The following is a 25,072-nucleotide window of genomic DNA, read 5'->3' as shown; positions in this document are numbered from 1 at the left end:
ACTCCTGGTGGGTTCAGGGGACCATAAAAGGTGCCAAGGATCAAAGCTAGGTCAGCTGTATGCAAGGCAAGTGCCCTACCCTCTGTACTATCTCTCTACCCTGCCCTCCACCCCCAACTTTTTAAAAAAATATAAGTCGCTGCATCAGTATTCCTGGAGGTGTTGGATTCATTCCCTGTGGTGCTTTGTCTCGCCTATGGTGTGGCAGCTGATGGTTTTGTGCACAGGCCTGATAGTGTTCACATTCTACTGGGGCCACTCCAGTTGGTGCCCTGGGGGACATGTGGTGTCAGGAATTGAATTCAGGATTTTCCATATGCCAGGCAGATGCTCTAACATTTGAGCTATCTCCATCCCTCCAGCTTGTGTGCCATTCTTTTATTTTAATTTAATTTTATTTTTATAAAGTTGTTCACAATAATTCATTACATTTAATATTTGAACATCAATCCGACAACCATTGCACCTTCCCACCACATTTCAAATGTTTCCATTCCAAATCCCAAATTGTGCCCCCCAAAGCAAGATCAAAACAATTAATTTTGTACTACTTGTTATGAATAATCTGCTAAAAATGGTCCAATAATGTTTCCTTAGAGGATAGTATGTAAAGATTGTTGTATTTCATCCTGGAGTCATTAAGCCCCTGTATAAGAGATTACTAACATGTTTGTTAAATCCCATCAAATGTTGTGTGCTACTCTTTTTTTAAAAAAAAATGTAAAAAATAATGTAGGAGCACTGCTATTTATTCAGTCATTGATTAAGCTGATTGAATTGGGCATGAACTCCACATTACTTTTTTTTATTTTTAAATTTTATAAGTTAGTTCACAATGTTTGATTACCTTCAATATTCAAACACCAATCCCTTCATCATTACACCTTCCCACCACCAAATTCAGGATGTTTCCATCCCAACTCCTAATCCCTGTCCCAAAACACAACCAAAATAACATATTTCATATTGTGTGTTATGAAGAACTGCTAAACATGCTTACAAAAAAGTGTTCATATAGTAAACAGTGTGAGGATTGTTCTATTTTGGCAGGAGCCATTAAGACATTCTATAGGATATCACTAACATGTTGTTAAAGTTTGGGTGATGTGAACTTTGGTATATATATCTGAAAATATATGTATGCAGATATACAAATTTCCTTCTATGATTTGTTGCCTACTATTTGAACCCCATCAAATGTGGTGTGGTAATTATGGAGAATGGGTAGAGAGTATTTTATGATATGTCATGCAGCTGTGAAAGTGGCCGCATGATCCAGGAATATGTTTACTCATATGTGAGGCTTGGCCAGAGCGTGTGGGGAGCAGTCTTGAGGTGGCAGCGGTTGGGTTGTCGAGGTTTTTGGCTGCCGGAGCTGGGCCTTGGGACAGGGTGGGCTCTCACCCACCCCCTCTGAGGTGCCCCATGTGAAACAGCCTGGTATGGAGTCCAGTGGCATGGTTATGGGGGCTTCATATTATGCTTTCTTTTGGGAGAAGCAGCATGTGATCTGGACAGTGGCCAATCTTCACATTACTTTTTTTAAATTCAATTCTGAAAGTTAATTTAATTTTATTATTTTATTATTATTTCCCCTTTTTTAATTCACCATGAGATACAGTTACAAAGCTTTCATGTTTGAGCTTCAGTCATACAATCATCAAACTTCACCAGTGTTACATTTTCCATCACCAAAATCCCCAGTATTACTGCTTCCAACCCTTCCCCTGCCTGTGTTGAGCTTATATAGCTGAGCCGGAGGTGGTTTGTGGGTATATCTCCCACATAACTAACTTTTGGCCATTTAATTTCTTGGTAAACTTGACCCCAAGTTGTTGGGGTCTGGCCAAAGGCACAGCAACAATGTTTGGGTATCTGGAAGTCTAAAAGCACTATCAGGCTGCTGATGCACTCGCCCCACAGGTACTGGTTGACTAGTGACACAATACCCCCTGTGTGCTACTCTTGGTACATCAGTGGTATAGAGTATGAGATGTCACTTAAGGAATTTTTAAATTTAGAATACGATTATATAGCAGATTCACTCATGGGTGAGGCCTATGTTGCTTGCTTCTGGGAGCTTGATTTCTGCGTCTCTGGATCTTGGCCATTGATGAGATTATATGGTGCCAGGGGCATTTGTGGGTGTGACTGCCAAGCTACTAAAAAACTTGGGAGATGGGGGGAGGAAGCCCATTCCCCTTCCAAGCGAACCTGGAGATTTCAGTCACAGGTCCTGCATTTTCTGCATGTCCACTCATGGGTGAGGCTCTTCTGAGCTGCTGGAGATTGGCTGTGAGCATGGTGGTGATTGAGTTCTGGAAGTTTTCGGCTGCTGAGGATTTGTTGGAGTGGTGAGGGAAACTCATCTGTCCCCCTCCTAGTTCCCCAGGTGAAAACAGCCTGGCACCAGGGTCTGGACGTTCTATGTTGCCCTCCTCCGGGAGCTTGATCTCTGAGTCTTTGTACCATTCTTTTAAGACCTTCTTTTTGCAAGAAATTTGAAAGGTGACAGGAGGAATAATGCTCACCCATCGTCTTAAAATGGTGTTTGAAACAGTCCTGGGTATTCAGCCCCTGCCTGAAACAGGGCTGTTTAGTGTCTTACTGTTCTGTCACTGGGAGAGCCTGGCTGCAGCTAGACTGCGTGACTGTACTCGGCTGCCTTCTAGGTACCTGAGAATGCGTCTCCACAGCCTCTCTCCCTTTCCCTCTCCCTTAGCTCAAGAGGGCCAGCAGTGAGGACATGCTCAACAAACCAGGATGCTCCTCCACTTCTGGAGGGGCTCGACTAAAGAAGACGCCCACCTCCGGAGCCATCTCCGAGCTCACCGAGAGCCGTCTGCGCAGCAGCTCAGGTAGGAGGCCCGTGGGGGATCCCATGCTGGAGGCCAAGGCAGGAAGCCAGGCTCCTCGGGGCCATCCAGAGTGCTTCAAGGCACAGCAAATGGGACCCCTCGCAGGTCTGTCTCGTGCGATCTGTGGGCCAGGGACCATTAGGCAGCAAACTTCCTGCTCAGAGGGAGGGGGGGTCCTAGTGGGAGACCTGGGAGCCGCTGAGGAGGAATGAGTGTGGTACTTGGCCACACCATGTGTGGGGTCCTTCTGAGACCCTACTGGGGGCTTCTGCTCCGGATTGTCTTCATGAAAAAGCCTGCAAGTGTGAGATTCCCCACTCGTGCGGGGATGACACATGAGAGGATGTTTGCGGGCTCTCTGGGCGGCTCTCTCCTGCTGCTCACATTTGGTGCTCTCCAGCCGCTTCTCCACAGGGAAGGCTGTTGCCTTGGACGGCCAGAAGAAGAACAGGGCCAAGCTGGTTGCTGATTAGTTGCCATTTATTCAATCTCTCCTCTCTCCCAGCTCTCTCCAACACCCCTCTCTCTCCTCTCTCTCTCTGTCTATCTCTGTGTCTATCTCTCTTTAACCACACAATTCTTTCTTCTCACTTTATCCGTCTCCTCTCTCTCTGCAGTCTCTCCCTCTCTTCTCTCCTTCAATCCTCCCTTTCTCCTGCAGCTGCTCTTTTTTATCCACTCAACACGCCTCCCCAACCACGCCTCCCCACAGGAAGTGCAATCAAAAATGTTTCCCAGACTTCTCAACAACCTGCAGCCCACAAAGCAAAACAACCCTTAAGGTGTGTTTCTCATCTCCTTAGACCTTCAACTTGATTAACACCTTTAATTCTTCTTCCTAATATTTACCATTCTGTATGGACACAGTAATAGACACTTTTAGGCTTGTCGGGTGGCTCCCCTGGGGACATCTCACCATAGACTCAGGCTACAGTGCTCAGGCAGGATTCATCATTCCTAACCCCAGTAGAGTCCAAATCTAGTTATTGCTTTTTGGATTGTGGAGTAATTTGTCCATGACCAAGCTCTTAAGCATTTTGTTAATTAATTTTGTTAATTAAGCTCTTAATGCATTTAGTTAAGCATTTTGGCACTTTGGCCAGGACCATTTCAATGCCAGGGTAGCTCATAGCTCACTGCTTGCCTTGGGTTCATCTAGTCCCTCGTTGGGACCCTGCTTTTGGGGGTCTAGGAAGTAAGGGCAACTGAGGCTTAAGTCAAAAGAGCAAATGTCCAGGAGGTAATATTATCTGGAGTCAATCAACTCCCAAGCCACAGGCTTGTCTTTTTAACGGTCTTCCTCTATTCATACAAAAAGCAATTGCTCTGAAATAGCTACCCATGCAAAGGACAGTAAGGAGAAGAGAAAGACAATATTTACAAATCAGAGTCTGATCAGGAGACAAAGGTAATATATAGATTGGGGGGCAATCAACAAACACAAGCTCCCAGCAGCCAGGGAGGAAGGGCAAACCAATGTTATCCTAATGTGAGTGAATGAACAAATGAGGTCTCTTCAAAGAGCAAACTTTCATCCTGCAGCCTGTGGTGGAGGAGAAGGCCCTCACTCAGGGTGCTTTGGTGGCGATGCCCGCCAGAACCCCCAGACTTTCTTGGTATGCTGAGTTGTTTGAGAAACAGAAAAGTCATTTTTTGGCCACTATATCTGAGGTCAGGACATGAGAAACTTAAACCATCAAAGTTCTGTATTTAATTTCCTTTTTGTACAAGTAGATGAGAAAGCTATACTATGTCATTAATTTATAGAAGGAGATGTTATATTACAATAGTATAAATTGTGAATTCACATTATTAGAATAAGCAGTTTCATACTAAACAAAGCCATGTTTGACTTCTAAAAATACAACAGGGGGCTGGAGCGATAGCACAGCAGGTAGGGTGTTTGCTTTGCATGCAGCCAACCCGGGTTTGAATCCCAGCATCCCATATGGTCCCCTGAGCACTGCCAGGAGTACAGAACCAGGAGTAGCCCCTGTGCATTGCCAGATGTGACCTAAAAAGCAAAAAAAAAAAAAAAAAACAACATATGAGGTGATTCGGCTGGAGCAATAGCACAGCAGGTAGGGTGTTTGCCTTGCACGCGGCAGACCCTGGTTCGATTCTTCTACCCCTCTCGGAGAACCTGGCAAGCTACCGAGAGTATTTTGCCTGCATGGCAGAGCCTGGCAAGCTACCTGTGGCATATTTGATATTACAAAACAGTAACAACAAGTCTCACATGGAGACGTTACTGGTGCCCACTTGAGCAAATTGATGAACAACAGGATGACAGTGACAGTGACAGTGAGGTGACTAGAGGTGCCAAATCATGAAGTACTTTGTCCATATTGGATCCCTGGTACCACGGAGGCCTTTAGCACATTTTAAGTGTGGCCCTGGGGGTCACCAAACACTGCCACATGTGACCTCCAAAACAATAATCATAGCAACCACCAAAAAATATATAGCATATATGAAAAAAGTAACTTGTTTTTATCAATTCAGGCAACATTGATTTTTTTGAAAAAATAACAAAGCACCTCTAAAAAAGAAAATGATCTCACTCTTAAGTGTTGATGCAAAAATGCAAGATCAAAGTGTTATTAGATGTTATCAAATCAAATAAGCAAGAACAAGAAGAACAATACTTTTTGACCCACTTACATATGAATTTTTTTAAAAAAACAGGCAAAAACCAAATTTCATAGATACAAAAAACAGATAGGTGGTTGCCAGTAGTGAGGAGAGGATTAAGGAGGTCAAAGGGTACAACTTCCAGTTATAAAATGAGTCATGGGAATGTAAGGTACATTGTGAGTATAACTAATAATACTATATTGCATGTTGACAGCTTCTGAAAGAGTACATTTTGTTTGTCTCTTTGTTTTTTTTGGGGGGCCATACTTGCTGATGCTCAACGGTTACTCCTGGATCTACACTCAGGAATTACTCTTGGCAGTGCTCCAGAGATCATATGGGATGAAAGACAAGTGCTTTAGGACCAGGAACATAGTATAGTGGTAGATCACAAGCTTTGGTTATAGATCACAACAAACAAATCCTAGGTAGACTATAAAAGTATGGATACTTCCTTAATGATATAAAATGTATGTATCATAAATCATAGCTAGCATTATGCCCAAGAATCCTGGAAAGAATACCATAAAAATCAAGACTGGTTTAAGATTGCCTATGTCTGTCATTTAAAACTTACAAGTATTGACTAACACAGTGAGACAAGAGAGCTATATAAGTACACTTCTATCGCTCTGGCCCCTCAAGATTTAAATATTAAGCAATGAAATCATCGAGGTACAAATAGAAAACACCGAAGAACCCATTTGTATTCCTGGCCTTAGATGGGTCTTTCTAAGTAGAAACAGACACAAAATCCAGAAAGTTCCCCAGATGATAGAACCAGGAGTGCCCAAGCTTTTTAACTCCCACGCTTCTGAATTTTAAAGTACAAGTTCATTTAATTCTTAGATCATGACCTTTTTCTAAATGTAAAAAGAGGGTTGTTTGTAGGAAAGTTAATAGAATTGAAAATGGCCAAGGAGACTTCATTTTAGATCTTTCTATGTTTCTTGAAAATTTTAACATATGCATAAATAGCTTTTTAAAGTAAAAGGCAGGGGGACTGGGAGATGGCTTGAGAATTGAAAAGCGAGTGCATTAGCAGCCTGATGGTGCCTTCAGGCTTCCTGACACCCCAAAATTGCCACTGTGCTTTTGGCCAAACCCCAACAACTTGGGACCAACTTTACCAAGAAATTTAATGGCCAAAAGTTAGGTATGTAGGAGCCATGTCCACAAACCACCTCTGGCTGAGCTGTACAAGCTCATTTATTGGCCTTTTTTCAGAGACCCATAGAGAAATCTCAAAAGAGATCAAAAGCAACAGATAAACTTGGACCCACACATGGCTGAACAGACTGGGGTAAATCGGAGGGGGTGCAGATTGGCCTGTTCCTGCCCAAACAGAGCCCCCAGCAGCCACTTGCTTCCACAATCCAAAATCACTGCCATAGCCCCGGCCGGACTCCACAGTCTTAGGACGGACCTCACCAAGATATAATGGGCTGAAAATTCTGGTATGTGGGTTTTGTGACTGAAATCTCCAGGCTTTCTCAGAGTTGGGGTCGGCTACCCACCCCACACACTTCCCAACACATGGAAGCACTGGCAGTCACCCCCACGAACCAACTCCAGCGCCACCCTATAAGCTCTACTGCCAGCCTTGCTTCAGAGACCCCTAAATAAATATTGAAAGAGGTCAAAAGCATCAGTTAAGGTTGGACCCGTGCATGGGTGAATAGACTGAGGTAAATCAGAAGGAGGCAGGTTGGCCTGTGCCCACCCAAGCAGAGCCCCCAGCAGCCACTTGCTTCCACAATCCAAAATCACCGCCATACCCCTGGCCAGACTCCACCGTCTCAGGATGGACCTCACCAATATATAATAGGGGTTACTCCTGGCTCTGCACTCAGGAATTACTCCTGGTGGTGCTCAGGGGACCATATGGGATGCCAGGGATTGATCCTGGGTGGTCACATGCAAGGCAAACACCCTACCCACTGTACTATCACACGGGACTCCAGGAGGAGCTTTTATACTGTTCTTCCGAATGTTTTTTTTCCTGGATTTCTGCATACATAAAAGTTGATATGGGTGTTGTCACAGGAAATTTTTGCACTGTTGGTGGTCTGCTTATAATCTCATTCTTTGCACTGTTGGTGGTTTCTTCATTTTCTTATCCTTTATGTTGGTGATGGTCTTTTCACAGATTCTTCTGTAGCTTCTCCTTTTCTGAGAGTTCCACCCTTCTCTGGATGGAGCTTTGGATTTCTGCATCTGGGTGGTACCTCAGTTTCTCCTTTCCAAAGAGCTCAGGGTTTGGATTTCAAAGGAATGTGATCTTAATGCCTTTGGACTACTTCAGGGCTAGGCAATCTCTTAAATTTTTATTTAAAATTATTTCCTGGAAGTAAAAACCAAGTCCCTCCCTACCTGTCTTTGTACAACAAAACTCAGGCCTTGCACACAAAAATGTGCTCCAGACCTTTAAACTATCTCTCCTGCCCATTTAACCTCTTAACCCCTTAACCACGCCTCCCTCTTCTAATTATTTTTGAGGTCATCCCTCCCTCCCTCCCTCCCTCCCTTCCTCCCTCCCTTCCTCCCTTCCTTCCTCCCTCCCTTCCTCCCTTCCTTCCTTCCTTCCTTCCTTCCTTCCTTCCTTCCTTCCTTCCTTCCTTCCTTCCTCCCTCCCTCCCTCCCTCCCTTCCTCCCTCCCTCCTTCCCTCCTTCCCCCTCCCTCCCTCCCTCCCACCCTCCCTCCTTCCCTCCTTCCTTCCTTCCTTCTTTCCTTCCTTCCCTCCTTCCCTCCTTCCCCCCTCCCTCCCTCCCTCCCACCCTCCCTCCTTCCCTCCTTCCCTCCTTCCCTCCTTCCTTCCTTCCTTCCTTCCTTCCTTCCTTCCTTCCTTCCTTCCTTCCTTCCTTCCTTCCTTCCTTCCTTCCTTCTTTCATTCCTGTTCAAATATTGTTTACCACCGAGCCACATCCCTAGCCCCTTATTTTAATTTTAGAAAAATGGGGGTAAAGCCTCCCAAGTAGTGCTCAAGGAGTCCGTGAGTCTCTGGCAATACTTGGCCAGCCAGGCCAGACAGTTCAGTATTGTGGTCTGGTGATTTAATGCCTCTCAGATTAATGCCAGTGGTGCTGAGAGTCGCCAGGAAAACACTGAAAAAACTCGTGTTTTTATTTTTGTGTCATCATTCTTAATCATTTGGTGGTGGATTATTAAATTGCTTGTACTTAGTGTTCAGGATTCTGGAGAATGGCCTTATTTAATTTAAATACTGACTCATATCATAGAGTGGGCCCATTCCCACACCCTATGGTACAGATTCACTCCCTTATTTGTCAATTAAATAAATACTTACATGGCCACTACATTGTATTGTTGTCAAGAAAAGATTGTGAATACTCTGTGTTAGCTCTGGGATTTTTTTTTTTTTTTGCTTTTTAACCCCGGCGTGCACAGGGGTTACTTCTGGCTCATACACTCAGGAATTACTCCTGGCAGTGCTCGGGGGACCATCTGGGATGCTGGGAATCAAACCCGGGTAGGCCGCGTGCAAGGCAAATGCCCTCCCTGTTGTGCTATCATTCCAGCCACTACTCTGTGTTAGCTCTGGTAGTCTGGTGTTCCTATAGTTCTCATTCAAATTCAATTTACCACCTTCTCAACTATAAATAAATTATATCCTTTAACTTAATAGTATTGGAAAATCACATTTTATCCTGATTTTTGTTTTTAAATGTAGTTAGTTCTCAACAGTTCTTTGACACCATTTCTGGCCAGCTGGCAGTTTTGTCCATTTTTTTTCTCCCCAGACTTCCTTTGGTTATGGTGAAGTTACCCCGCATCATGGAAGTGTTGGAAGTGAGCTTGAGCACTGAGCCACCTGCCACCATTTCTATCATCAGTGTTGCATTCCCTGCAGTTGTTTGGTACTCTTCAGTTACTTGACTATGTTATTTTACACACACACACACACATACACACACACATACACACACAAAGAAGTAAAGTGCTAATGCAAATAACAAGTGCAAGTTTTAAAATCCCACTGCTATTGAAACAAAGATGAAAATGATGTGTTGTGTTGGAAATGGTTTGTCTCAGGAGGCCAGAGTCGTAGAACAGAAGTCAGGGCACTTGTTTTGCACACAAATGACCAGGCTTTGGTCCTCAGCACCACATCTGGTCCCCAAAGCCTCTCTAGGAGTGATTCCTGAGCACAGAGCCCTGAGTAAGTCTTGAGCACTGCCAGTTGTGATCAAATACTCCTATCCAAAAATTGGCCTGTCCAATAGATGCTCACTTTTAGAAGTTCTCTAGGGAGAGCTGTAAAAAAAATCAGAATTAAGCAAAGTTGCTGATAACATGTAGCTGCTTTCCTCTGAAAGAGAAAGTGATTATAATCATAAATATAATTATTACATATAACTATGAATTACATATTGGCTTTTAGTGGATATGATCCTTTTTATGACTCTTTAATTTTTAATTTATTATAACACCATGATTTACCAAGTTGTTCATAATACAGTTGTTTCAAACCTTGGATGTTCCAACACAAATCCCACTACCAATCCCACTACCATTGTGTCCTCCCCTCCACCAATGTCCCGTTTCCCACCTACCACCTCAGCCTGCCCCTCTTCAGATACAGACAGCTCTACTTCATATTGTTTCTTACAAAATAAAGGCAAATGGAATTATCAAACCTTAGATCAATAGTTGTCAGTTTTGGTAATTGTTATATCTCACAATGATGTTACTAAAATCATTATCGGAGGATCTACAGTGTTGCTTAGTTCTAGTTGATCCTTCTAGATCAACTAGTGTTGTGTTTTAAGCTCTTTGAGATTAGTGGTCTTCTATGCAAATTTATCAGCAGATTTCCTGTGATCCTACTGAGCTAACAGTACTCTAAAATTTTGAGGTATTGTGCAGTCACATGTGCAACCATGAGGTACAGGAGATACAGATCTGGGACAATTTGGTGGTTTGACAGTTTGATGAAGATTACTTACGTAGCTGTGCCATTTCTGTGTCGGAGGCTGCTGGGTATGGGTGCAGGCTGCTGTTCCTTCAGGCAGAAAGGGTAATCTGCCTGCCCCCTTTCCGAGGAGGCCCCAGAATTCTAAACCCGGCCCTGTCTACCTGGGAAATTTTGACAGTATAATAATTTTTTTGGAGACGTCACACCGGACTGCTTCTCTGCCAGCAATATCTCTTTTTATGACTCCTAAGTTTTCATTTTTGACTGAGTTGAATTTTTTTGTACCAGGTATATGGTAGTATTTGTGCATTTTTTCAATTGCATTAACATTAACATTCATAATGTTAATTTGCATTAACATTAACATTGCATTAACATTGTCAGAAATTATAAAACAGTACCGTGGCTTTAAACTCAAAATAGTCAAGCACTGAGCAATCAGCTTTGCACCTTTTCTGAGACTTGGATCTGCCCCTAGGAAGAATCTTCCAAAACTGGCACCAAGAGAAAATGCTCAACCTTGTGGCAATAATAATTGTATTGCTGCTTATATTTGTGAATAGTGCTACACGCCATACTGGGATCACCAGAGCAGCAAAACATCTCAGCAGGAGCAGCTGCCATGCCTTGGGACACTTTCTGTGGCCACCACTCTACTCCCCACAGTCTGTCGCCTCCCAAATGCTTCTTCAGACCTGAAACTTGATTTCAGAAAGGTCAAAAGAGTTTGTTTCAAAAAGCAGTACAGGAGCTTTTTTTTTTTTTTTTAAAGACAAGACAAAGTTTTTGGCTCTCAGTCATGGTGCTTGTGGCTGTCATCTGCTAGATTAAGAAAGGTTTGTTTACTCCTAGCTTGCTAAGATTTTATATGCTTTCAATCACAAGTTAAAATTTCATTTGTATTGAATGTTCTATGTCTGATTAGGTTTTTTGTTTTGTTAAATATCCATAGAGATTTTTCTATTATACTATACTTATTAATACATACACTTAGAAAAGTGTTTATCATAGATTTTCTAACATAAACTCAATATACCCTTTCTTGGGATAAAACACATTCATATCTTTATAGGCTTATTCAGATTTACCCCTTAAAATTTTTAAAATTCTCTTCACTCTTACTGAGTTTAAATTTGTAGGATTCATTGAAAGATAGTAAGAAAACAACAAGTGGTCAAAGTCATTGGAACTGGAGATTTTGTCTGCAGAACTGAGCTTGAAGGGTGGTGTTTGAAGGGGTCCTTAGAGTACTGGCAGAGGATGTGAGGCGGGAATGATGTGAGCATGAAAAGCAGGATTAATGGTATTGTGCATTCCTGTACCACAATAAAAATGGATTTTTAAAAAGAGTTTTGCTTTGCATCTCTCATGCCCACCCCATTTTTCTACACTCAACATCTATTCCTTGTGAATAATGTCTTTCCTGAATTTTAATGACATGATGAGAATCATGGCTTGGGTACAGTTTCATTTCTTTTCTCCCCGAGGTTTCCTTTGCATATATTTCATCTTACCCAATAAGTGTGAGCTTTAGAGAATTGTGTTTCCATGTAAGCAGTTGTCCTACTCCTAAAAGCTACCATGTAGGGGCTGGAGCAATAGCACAGCGGGTAGGGCGTTTGCGTTGCACGCAGCCGATCCGGGTTAAAATCCCAGCATCCCATAGGGTCCCCCGAGCACCGCCAGGAGTTAATTCCTGAGTGCATGAGCCAGGAGTAACCCCTGTGCATCGCAGGGTGTGACCCCAAAACAAAAACAAACAAACAAAAAAATCTACCATGTATATAGCCACCAGATGGCAGCCTTGTCAAAGCCTGACATTACCTTGGGCTAGAAGGTCTGATGACTGTATCACTGTCATCCAGTTGCTCATAGATTTGCTCCAGAAGGCACCAGTAATGTCTCCATTGTGAGACTTGTTGTTGCTGTTTTTGGCACATCGAATACACCATGGGAAACTTGCCAGGCTCTGCCGTGCGGGCGGGATACTCTCGGTAGCTTGCCGGGCTCTCCGAGAGGGATGGTGGAATTGAACCAGGGTTGGCTGCGTGCAAGGCAAATGCCCTACCCACTGTGCTATCGCTCCAGCCCAGAAGGTCTGATGGTTTAATTAATTAATTAATTAATAGTAGTAGTAATAGTAGTAGTGAAGTTGAGTAGAGGTTTTTGTTTGTTTGTTCTGTGTGTTTTTTTAAGCAGTAGTTTTTATTGAAAGAAGATAATGTGCAGGGAATAAAACAGAGAAGTACATGTTCAAGAGACAGCATGGGCTTCTCCAGGGTGGAAAAAGTCCTGTGTTTGATGGTTTAACTGCCTGACATCAGAAACAGTCATTTGTTCCACAAGTTTTTGTTTTGTTTTGTTTTGTTTCCATTTGTTTACTTTTGGGCCCCATCCATCTGTGTTTGAAACTCATTCCTGATTTTGCTCAAGGAGACTCTGCTGGGGGACCCCGGATGTGCTTCCAGGGGCCAATCTCTGTCTCTAAAGCAAGCACCTTGACCTCTGCACTATCTCCCTGGGCCCTCCATAATTTTTTTTTATTATTATTATTGAATCACTGTGAAATAGTTACAAGCTTTCATGTTTAAATGTCTACTACATACCAGTGCAAAAGTTATTATAGTGAACAGATAAAAATCCTTGCCATCATGGAGATTCGTGAAAAAGACATAGCAGAGATGAGGACTCGGCCTGTGAGGCACTCCTGGCCAATAGAGAGCAAAAGCCTGAACTGGCCCACGGGGTTGTCCCGCCGGAAGAGAAATAAGTGCAAATGGAACAGCTCTGAGGAGACAGTGAGACAGTGAGTGGAAGGCAGCAAGTCTGAGGTCCAGGCCCTTCCTTTTTTTTTTTTTTAAATTTTAGGTACCATGGTTTATAAACTGCTCTTAGTAGTGTTTCAAACATAAAACCAAGTATCCTCTCCCCTCCACCTTTGTCCTCTCTTGACCCTTCTCTATTAGTAAGCTCCCAACTGAAGACCAGTTCTTAGTTTCTGTTGCTTTGGTTATTTGATATTTCCCCACAATGATTCTTTATATCCTGCCTATAGAGAGATCATCTTTTGTCTGTCCCTCTCCTGACTAATGTCATTCAGTATGATACTCTCCAGCTCTGTCCATGTAGCAGCAAACTTCATTACTTGATTTTTTCTTACAGCCAGTACTCTTCTATTGTGTGCCTATACCACAGTTTCTTTATCCAGTCTGTTCTTGAACAATTGAGTTGTTTTCAGGTTTTGGCTATTGTGTATAGTGCTGCAATGGACATAGGAGTACAAATATCTTTTCTGAATTTGGGCCCTTGGAGTAGATGCTCAGAAATGGAATTGCTGGGTCATATGGAAGCTATGTATTTTTGAGAGGCATCCATATTGTTTTCTAAAAAGGTTCACTTTACCCCCACATCTTGATAAGTGATGATAAGTGATACAGAGCATTTTTGGTGTACTTTTTGTCCATCCTCTTTGGCAGGTTTCTGTTCATCTGTTCCCCCATTTTTTGGATGGGGATGGGTTTTCGCCTTGGCCTTTCTTTTTTTTTTTTTGTAGAGTACTACTGGTACTTTATAGATATATTAGATTCTAACCCTTTATTTGATGAGTGGTGACAAATACTTTTTCCTGGTCTGTGGTGGGTCTTTTTGTTCTGGCCATCATTTCCTTTGTGGTGCAGAAGTTTCTTGGTTTGATTTAATCCCATTTGTTTATCTTTGCTTCAGTTTGGATGGTCAGTGGTTTTGAATTATTGAAGATACAGCTAGCTTCAATGTCACAAAGTATCCTACCTATGTTTACTTCAATGTAATTTATGGATTTAGGTATTGAAATCTTTAATCCGTTATGTGCATGGTATTTTATGGTCTGAGGTTTTTTTTTTTTTTTTTTTTGCATATGACTAATCAATTTCCCCAACGCCATCTGTTGATGAGGTTTTCTTCATTCCATTTCATATTTTTTATCCTTTTTGAATATTAATTGTTTGTATACTTTGGAATCTGTCTCTGGACTCTTAGTTCTAGTCCATTGATCTGAGAATCTGATTCAAATACCACATTGTTTTCATTTTTATAGCTTTATTGCAGTTTGAAGTTGGAAAGAGAGATAGGATACCAACTTTTCCCCTAGAATTTCTTTGGCTATTTCAGGGAAGTTTAGTGCTCCATATAAAAGTTATGAGTGTTTGATCTGTTGTAATGGGTGTTCATTTAATCAAGCACATTGAGACAATTTATAGTGGGAGAACAAGCTTTTTTTTTATTTATACCTGTTGATTAGACTCATGGATCTAGGCTAACCAAGAACCTGAAGCCTTAGATGAAGGTTTCAGGTCCTTGGGATCTAAGAGCCTGTATTTATAGGGCATTACTGCAAACTCATCATTGCTTTGCTTCATGCTCAGCAGCATGGGGCACACGCACATCATGACTTCTTATCAGTACAGCTACAGGGAGTTCCCTATAATCAGCATTTTTTTAGCTTGAACAGGGAAGTTCATCCTAAGTGCAGATGGGGTAGACACCTTTTAAAACTTTCCACCCAGAAGCAAAATCATCTAAATCATGCTATAAATCAATCACAAAATCAAGAATACATATAAATTTCCATCATAACAGATCTATGTCTTTTAAAATAAATTTCATGGGTATTTTTATGGTGACAACATTGCATTTGTATAATGCTTTGGGCAGTATTGCTGTTTTGACAATATTAATCCTTCCAATTCATGAATAGGGTTGTGTTTCCATTTCTTCTTTTCCTCTTTTATTTCTTTTAGTAGTTTTTTTTTTCTTTTTGGGTCACACCTGGCAATGCACAGGGGCCACTCCTGGCTCTGCAGTCAGGAATTACCCCTGGCGGTGCTCAGGGGACCATATGGGATGCTGGGAATCAAACCCAGGTCAGCCGCGTGCTATTGCTCCAGCCCCTAGTAGTTTTTTTTTTTTAATTTTATTTTATTGAATCACCATGTGGAAAATTACAGTGCTTTCAGGCTTAAGTCTTAGTCATACAATGCTGAAACAACCATCCCTTCACCAGTGCCCATATCCCACCACCGAAGATAAAAAAAAAAAAAACAGAGTACACCTCCCATCCCGCCCACCCCCGCACCCCCCCTTGTAACTGATAAATTTCACTTTACTTTCTATTTACTTTGGTTACATTCAGTATTTCAACACAAACCTCACCATTATTATTAGGAGCACCCCACTAGAGTCAGACCTGCTGTGAAGAGAAATGAGGTTTTGTATTTCTGTACTTTAACAACTAAGTCCAGGGAGATTTCTTCCGGATATTCGATCATTGCAAGCTTGTAAACCCCATCTGTAGTCATCATAATATGGTGGTCCCCACGCCCTTCATCCCTGGGAAGGGACAAGCGAGAGAGAGAAATACCTTTCCCCTCCTGGGCAGGCATGGGGTCGCTGCCGGTGGGCCCTAGTAGTTTTTTTAAAGAGTTTTTTTTTTCCATATATCTTTTTCCTCTTTTGTTAAGCTAATTCCAGGGTTACTTGATTTTCTGAAGCCTTCCTAGGCTGGTACTTAGGGTTTTCACTCTGACTCTATTGGGAACATTTTGAGAATTTGTGCCAAGGAGTGGTAAGACCTGGCTTCAGTATGACAACTTTTGAGAGTGAATGTTCGCAGTGAGGTGACCAGATCAAGGCCACTTTCAAAAGAATATAGAAGGTGGTGGTCTGGACTGGGCTTTGGTTGTGGGACTAGAAGTAGGCAGATTCTGGATGCATTTAGGAAGGTAGAGTCAACTGGCTCTAGTTATTACTTATGCTTTACCAAAAAAAATTGTGGTAAAATATATATGATATGAACATTACCATGTTAAGCTTTTCTGAGTTGTCATCACTATCCATCTGTGAACTTTTTTCTCTTTACCAACTGAAACTCTGTGTCCATTAAACAATTTCTTCTCATTCAGCTTCTCATCAGCCTTGACAACTGCCATTCTGCTTTGTTTTGTTTTGGTTTTGTTTGGGGTCATACTCAGTAGAGCACAGGGCTTATTCCTGGCTCTGAGTTCAGGGATAACTCTTGGTGGGGCACAGGGAACCACATGCAGTTCCAGAGATGGAACTCAAGTTGACTACGCGCAAGGTACATGCCTTACCCACTGTACTATCTCTCCAGTCCCCTACAATTCTACTTTCTGTCTCAAATTTGCTTATTCTAGGGATTAGTGTAATTAGAATCATTCAATATTTGTCCTTTTGTGCCTTGTCTGTTTCACTCAGCACAATGCTCTTAAAGTTCATCTAGATTAGAACTTATGCCAGCATTTCCTTTGTTTTCATGACTGAATAATATTCCATTACACATATATAATGCATGTATAATATATCACTGTCATTTCATTGTTCGTCGATTTACTCAAGCGAGCACCAGTAACGTCTCTATTACACTCAGCCCTGAGATTTTAGCAGCCTCTCCTTACTCGTCTTTCACAACAATTGAGGCTTTTACAGGGTCAAGGGAATGAGACCTATCATTACTGTTTTTGGCATATCGAATATGCCACGGGTAGCTTGCCAGGCTCTGACATGCGGGTGGGATACTCTCAGTAGCTTCCGGGCTCTCCGAGAGGTGCGTATATATATGTTACTGTATTTTGGATATGAATATGCCACGGAGAGCTTGCCAGGCTCTCTCAAGTAAGCAATAGACTCTTGGTAGCTTGTCAGGTTCTCTAAGAGGGAGAACCAGGCTATTAGATGTCGCTCGGCCGCAATGCGGGGGCTTGGTTTTATAGTCTCTGGATGTTGGCCATTGATGGGATTACACAGCGCTGGGGGTAGTCTCTGGGTGTGACTGCCTAGTTGTGGGGTCCCATCCTGTCCCGCAGGGAGGACCCTTCGTGGGGCTAAGGAGGGGACGTAACCGAATGAACAGACGCAGAGCCAGAAGGAGGAGGAGAGAGAGAGTTTATTCACAGCAGTTACAATACTTATACCTCTTGGTGGGAGGGGGTGGTATGCATGCTTGGACCCCCACAGGAACAATAGTAAAATGTTGATCAGGCATGGCCGTTGGCTAGTGAGACAAGTGGTGAAATGATAAGATCACAGGAATCCCAAGTAGCCTCCGCTTGACTAGACGATAAGAGCCAAGCTCTGTAAGATGGCTCCCTACATCTCCCCCTGTTTTGTTTTAAATTAAATGTGGTCAGGGGAGGCATTGTCTGGTATCCCCTGTGACACAAACACGAAAGCATGAAAGTACACATCTCAAGGGGGGAGATGCGGGTGACACATGTGCTGGGCCACATGGCACAAGCAGCACATGGGCTCAGGCAGCATATGTGCACGCTTCCTTTGTTCAAGGTGTCTTTTATAGGGTCTCTTCAACCTGCCCCCACGTGGGGGCTTCTTCTCGGGTAAAAGTCCGTTGCTAAGGAGGTTACCAGGGAGGTTGGGAGTGGTGATGGTCTTCTTTAGAAAGTCTTATCAGGTCTGTTTTCTGTATCCACAGGGTGGGTCAGTCTCAGTATTCTCCTTCCCAGAGACTTTGTTAATCTGTTTCATTGCCAAGGGCCTTTCCCTATCTACCTGCCTACATCATATTCCCCCCTAGAGATTTCACCACCTTAAATCTTTAAGGGGAAAATGGTCGGTGATCCATCTTCTGAAGCTGCTTCATGCTGACAGAGGGGCGCAGACCCTGCCTGCACAAGGGGTGAAACGTCAAGCTACCTTAGTTTTAGTGGACCCCAGGCAATGAACTGGTTGGGTTCCTGAAGTTATCTGAAAGAAAAGATCAGATCAATTAGACTGAGGGATGGCACTTTGAAATGATTAGACTCTGGAGATGTGGAAGGTCCTTTCTGACCTAGTAAGGGCAAAATAGTTTGCTGTCTTAGGAAACATAAGAGTTAAAGCAACAGAACCCAAAGCAACATAATGCCATACCCATTTCTGTCATAAAAACAATGGAAAAGAATAACTGCTCCACCCATGGTTGATAGAAAATGACTTCCTATGTCCAGATTTTTCTAGTGGCCTAGAAGCACCACACCACTTCTCAGGTTGGAAAATCTACCTATCCACTGAAGCTGTCATTTGGAAGCAGTAGATATTTATACCTAGAATATGAGCATTTGATCATTTACATGATGTCAAGCTGCCAATCCTCTCCTTGGTAAATTCCTTGATGCTGAACAAGTGTTAGGAAAGGAAGCCCAGAATTTCCACTAGGTTCATTAATGAAACAGAAAGCACAGTACTGAGTTCCTTCCCATGAAAGATGGCTTTCAGACTAGTGATAGCAAGTTCAACATTGAGTCCCAAAGACTAGGCTGCTTACTTTACAGTCAGCAAAACACATTTTACCTGAATTACCCAAAAGGGATACCTTTTAGGTCAAGATTAGAATACATTTACTAGATCACTCTGTAGAATTTGAATCTGATTCTTTAAAAGGCAAGTTACAGAAACATGGTTTTCTCTCCATCTTCATTTTAAAATTTGCCTGATGGCTTAACAAATCTGACTTGTTCTTTTGCATAAACACAGCAAGATTGGAGAACTTTCCATATTGGGGTACCCCATTATTTACTGAGAAGTCCTGGGGGTTGGGCTAAAGACAGGAGGCACACCAATAACGGCATTAATCTTATGTGGCACGTCAGAGTTACCCAGGCCTGGCCATAAATGTCCCACGATGAACTGGATGGTCTCGAGCTTTCAGGTTGAACTGGAGGTGGCCTTTTCCGTAGATGCATCCTGGCAGAAAGGAGTCCATCCCTTCCCTTTTTCAGGGCTGGGAGAGATCCTGGTTTCCAGGGTTTTTCTTGATGCTGAGTAGGCCCAGATTGTGTCAGTCACACAGATTCCCGGATTTCTCATTTTCCATAGCAGTGATGATTTCCATTCTTTCCTTAAGCCAACTGGCCTCCAGGGTCTCCCTGAGGTTTGTAGGGTACTTGAAACAGTACCTGTTAAATACCTGCTCCTGTCATTTAGACCAATCCCTTGACTCTTTCCCTGAAAGAGGGCTTTGGGGTCCCATAATTGATTTTCCTGTCTGCATGAGGGGTAGACCCTATTACAGAGAGGAAAGACTTTTGTCTGGATTTATGCAAACCAACATAGTGCCACGAAGCATCAAAAACATACCGAAGGTACAAAGAAGAGAAAAACATTTCACTTTACTCACAGTGAGATACAACACACCCATTTGTTGTGGTTCCTAGTCAAAGACGCTAAAATCTGTAGAGAAAAAGGTGTACAATTTAACATCATATTTAACCCATTCAATCCCATGTTGAAAATGTTGACTTCCCATTGATAAGAGCACTGTACTGGGAGTCCAGTGTACAGTTAAACATGTCTAATTCATTTAATCTCATTTGAAAAACCCTTGATTTCTCGAAACTTTTGAAGAACTCAATTATCTAAGAGCACTGTAACAGGAGTCCAGACAATCCATCCAATATCTTTTCCATAGATCCTACCAAAAACATACTAGAACAATTCTGTATGTGATTTAAAGAGTTTCTTAAAACAGTGATCAGTTTCTTTCCTTCAAACACAACCTCAAACCTACACATTCCTTTATATTCATTCTGTCCTGTACCTTTCCTTCAACCCATTTCAAAATCAACTTCACTTTAACAGGACTACTTTCCTTTTTCCAACTGATGATATCTGCATCCATTATCTTTCTGACTTAAGACATACATCTATATTCCTTATAGTCGTCCCACAAATTTAAACTCTTATTTTACTAAACTCAGTACGACATGATTTCCCAAATTTGGACACTAATTATCAATCATCTCATTTAACACGACAAAACTGCTCTGCCATACCATTTCAAAAGCATTGTCAGTTCTATAGATATTCAAAAAGGTTTAGAAAGTTCTTACAACATATATTCACTTGGCAAAAGTTCACTTCACATTAGAAATTAACCAGGAGACATCTTAGAATTCTGGTTTCTAGGAAAACACAAATATAAAGATTAAAACACTCATAGATTACCATAAAACATTAAGGATCTCACACTTGCGTACAAAGTTCTCTGATGGTCCGAGCTAGGTACGATACCTGGTGACAAAGCTTTGCAATGAATAAAGTTATCAGAATAATAACATGCATTTTCATGTACTGGACAGACTGACTTAACAATAGTCAGTAAAAGTTCCCACATCTCAAACTTTAACCAAGGCCCAATACTATGGCTTTAGACTATCAGGCTGACACCTGAGATTAATCTATTATAATTCTTTGCTAAGTATCAATAGAAATTTTAGTTACCGAGTCTCAGATCAAATAAAACACTTGTAGAATAAATTTTGCAACCAATTTTATAACTCTAGAAAAACATATTTTAACTAAACCATTACTCTTTGAACCTGTTTTTAACCACAACTATTTCAGCTCACATTCTAATAATCCAATATAGATGCATATGTACATTTACACAACAGCATAAGACCTTTAAACCATCAATTTTTATGAAACATGAGTAAATCTTCTTTGGCTTAAGTTCAATAGTTCTCGTACCTTAGTTAGTTCAAATCACAAGCTTTCTAACTTTATCAATTCCACAATACAAATATGCTTTCAAACACAGAAAAAGCCCTATGGGTATTTATATATATATATATATATTTTTTAACCAAACTTTGATAATAGCATAGAAAGAAAAGCATTTGGACTGTCAAATGTTTATGGAAACACAAGTAAACTTTGTTTATTTTGAGGGTTTCTGTACCTCTGTTGCTTGAAAAACAGCTAAATCCCTCATTAAAATTGGCTGAGGCTTTTAAGATAAAGCCTTGCACTCTCTGAATTCTTATTTCACTTTTAGTTTTCTGGCTCTAGCTCTGTAGCTTTTTCTAGATAGTACAGCTACTGGAATTCAAAAGAATTTCAACTGTTAATAACTATTAATGTTCTTCCAATAAGAAATTTAGAATAAAAATTTCAATTTCGTTGTAGGCGCCACATTCTAATTAGAAATCTTTGTTTAAACCTGGTCTAACAGGTTCCAAAATCACATAGATCCTTTAAATTGCTGAACTGCATATCACTCTGATCTCTTGAGACAATCCTGTTTTCCCCAGGCCTAATTTTCCCACTGATTTTCACTCTGGCTCCAGCACTCAAGTGTTCCACATAGAGAGACAGACAGACAAACAAACAGACAGACAATAAGTTCACTAAAAACACCACACGTACATGTGCACACATCTGCAGTTGATCTATCGATCTGACCCTTCAGAAACAGCAAGGAAAAAACTGATAGACTGAGAAAGGAAGGAACAAGTCCCCAGGGCAAAGTTAAGCCCTGTCGGCCGATTGGGAACATTGCTCCCCGTTTCTCTGCCTGACCAGCCCGTTTCCTGCTTGTTAAAAATGGGTCAAGAAAGCGCTTTTGTTGATATAAGCCGGCAAAACCTTTTCAAAATTGTTGAAACCTAAGGTGGTCAGATGCTAGCATTTTTCTTTCTTGGTCAAGACTAGTTCTGAGGCAGGGAACTAGTGACTTCTTATCAGATTTGGGGATAAGCTACCTTAGTGATATACTTTTATTTCCTGATATTATTAAACACTTAACCACATGATCTTGCATTTTCCTGCCTTCTCTGCTGATAATAATAAGCAGAACTAAGAGAAAGATAATGAGACAATTACACACACACTAAAGGCACACGCACAAAGCACACTCCTGCACTCGCTTGGACCGGTCCTTCTTTCACGAGGGTGCGCACCCACTCACCACATTCACACTGAAATTCCTGAACCTGCCCTACGGACGTCCACATTATCTTTGGTCTTATCCCCCTGACAATGGGGTTGCTCCAATGTACATTGGGCTCTTTCTAATTAGAAGCTAGCAAACTAAAGGCAAAGCGGGGGTTATCATCAGGATGCAAGGGAATTGAGAAAAAGCAGTCTTTTAAATCAAGTAGTAGAATTTGAGGAGTCAGTTCCGTGCATGGGGGTGGCCTCATCCCCACAGACTGAGGGAGCCTTGGAAACAGAGGATAAGCAGGTTATAAAGCAAGAAGAGAAAAGAAAGGGTCACTGGTAGGCTGTTTCTGCCAACTCGACAGAAATGAAAACACAGGACAAAGGGGTTCAAGCCTTCCACCAGTTGCTGCTTCACTGGTAGGCTGTTTCTGCCAACTCGACAGAAATGAAAACACAGGACAAAGGGATTCGACTTTCCACCAGTGACTGTCTACACTGGGAGGTAGTTTCTGCCAACTAGACAGAAATGAAAACACAGGACAAAGGGATTCGACCTTCCACCAGTGACTGTCTACACTGGGAGGTAGTTTCTGCCAACTCGACAGAAATGAAAACACAAAAGACACGAGAAGGGGGCGGGGGGGATGGGGACACTCATAACAAACCACTCAGATGCATGTCTGGCCGGTGAGAAACTTAGCCATAGTGGATCAGCCTGAGAGGTGACTTGCGGCCGGTGTCTAAACCAGCACCACCCTAGACCATATGTTCCTCGTGGAATTGCAGACAGCCCAATCGGACTCCGTAACCTTAAAGGGATCTTAAGGATGCCAAGTCGTGGAGCCACAGACTCAGTACAAGGACGAGGACGTCCAAGACTGCACAATCACTCACACATACACACAAGACAAGGGAATTCAAGCCTTTCCACCAGTGACCGTCTCGTCCTCAACACGAGACTGTATTCAAGCCCGGTCCCATACCAGGGTGTGCGCCAAGAGAGAGGCGACCCTCAGAGACACTCACTTTTAATTCGTCGGCCTACGTGAACTTGACCGGGCGTTCAGTGGTCCCCTCGTGCCCCACGCTGGGCGCCAGATGTGGGGTCCCATCCTGTCCCGCAGGGAGGACCCTTCGTGGGGCTAAGGAGGGGACGTAACCGAATGAACAGACGCAGAGCCAGAAGGAGGAGGAGAGAGAGAGTTTATTCATAGCAGTTACAATACTTATACCTCTTGGTGGGAGGGGGTGGTATGCATGCTTGGACCCCCACAGGAACAATAGTAAAATGTTGATCAGGCATGGCCGTTGGCTAGTGAGACAAGTGGTGAAATGATAAGATCACAGGAATCCCAAGTAGCCTCCGCTTGACTAGACGATAAGAGCCAAGCTCTGTAAGATGGCTCCCTACACCTAGTTACTGGAAAATGGGGGATCTGGGTGGAAAAGGCCTAGTCCCAATCCGAGCAGCCTTGGAGATCTTGGCCCTGGGTCCCGCACACCTGGGTTCCTCTGCCGTCTCCCCCATGCGTGAGGATTGTCCAAATGTGTGGAGAGTGGCCTGAGCATGGCCATGGCTGGGATCTGGAGGTCCCAGAAATATATTTAAAATATATAAAATATAAAAATATTCTCTTATTATTTTATCCACCACTGGGTTTGTCACTATTTATCCATTTTGGTATTTATACCTTTTGTGCTCCTGTTAATAACATTGCTACAAATATTGGTTTATAAATAGGTGCCCAAGTTTCTGCTCTCCGTTCTGGGTACAAACTATTAGTGAGGTTTTTGGGTCCTGCTGATGGGTTTTGAAGTGGGTGTAGTAGAATCATATTTCCATTCAAATCATCAGTGGGACCAGAGACAAGAGAGCTGATGGTGCCCACTAAATGATCAAGGAACTCAGGATAAAAAAAGAGTGCAATGGAATGCAAAGCTAAACTACTTTGGGCACCAGCAACTCTTTGCAGAAATGTCTCTAGCCCGTGAACTGAGCCCCGGCTGCCATTTTGTGACGACCACAAAAGGGAAGTATGAGCCTGCAGCAATGAGACGCGTGGGTGATCTCCGGACAGGGGTGGTACTGGCACCACCCTCCACCAAGATATTAGCCTGGCGGCCAAACATGTGCAGCCTCTCCGCTCCTGCATGACCATGGCTCCGGAGCCAGCTAAACTACTTTGGGCACCAGCAGCTTCTTGTAGAAATGTCTCTAGACTGTGAACTGAACCCCGGCTGCCATTTTATGACAACCACAAAAGGGAGGTATGAGCTTGCAGTGATGCAACTTCTGGCAGAGATTCCTTGGACTTAGTTACTAAAATACAGAAATCCAAAACCGTGTAGTCACAAGCGACTGTGCGACCTTATATCTCTTCATTGTCAGCAATGTAAAACAAATTATCAAATGCTTTCTTTTCAACAGGTCTGAGTTTGAGGGGGGGGACTCCAAATAATAATAGTGAGTTTTTTTGTTGAAATATTGAATGTAATCAAAGTAAAGAGAAAAGTGAAGTGAAATTTATCAGCTACACAGGCGGGTGGTGGGAGGCAGGGTGTGGGGGGAGGTATAGGGGGGGTTCCTGGTGGTGGAATATGTGTACTGGTAAAGGGATGGGTGTTTGAGCATTGTATAACTGAGACTTAAGCCTGAAAGATTTGTAACTTTCCACATGGTGATTCAATTAAAAGAATAAAAAAATTGGGGCTGGAGCGATAGCACAGCGGGTAGGACGTTTGCCTTGCACGTGGCTAACCCGGGTTCGATTCCCAGTATCCCATATGGTCCCTTGAGCACCGCCAGGGGTGGTTCCTGAGTGCAGAGCCAGAAGTGACCCCTGTGCATCACCGGGTGTGACCCAAAAAGAAAAAAAAAAGAATAAAATTTTTTTTTAAAAAGGAGGTGGGAGAATTATAGGCCTG

At 42.5% G+C, this 25,072-nt stretch overlaps 1 protein-coding gene across 5 annotated transcripts in view; it reads left to right on the top strand.

The window, feature by feature from the left end:
* Positions 1-25,072, top strand: part of SPECC1 (sperm antigen with calponin homology and coiled-coil domains 1) — a 457,476-nt gene that overhangs the window by 85,484 nt on the left and 346,920 nt on the right. For all 5 annotated transcript variants that reach the window (XM_055139258.1, XM_055139256.1, XM_055139257.1 and 2 more), the window contains exon 4: positions 2,723-2,858. In XM_055139258.1, the coding sequence (XP_054995233.1) occupies positions 2,723-2,858 (136 nt within the window). The remainder of the gene's footprint in view (positions 1-2,722; positions 2,859-25,072) is intronic.

This window comes from Sorex araneus, chromosome 5, assembly GCF_027595985.1.
Source record: "Sorex araneus isolate mSorAra2 chromosome 5, mSorAra2.pri, whole genome shotgun sequence".
Classification (NCBI taxonomy): domain Eukaryota; kingdom Metazoa; phylum Chordata; class Mammalia; order Eulipotyphla; family Soricidae; genus Sorex; species Sorex araneus.
This window is presented reverse-complemented; position numbering and strand designations above follow the sequence as displayed.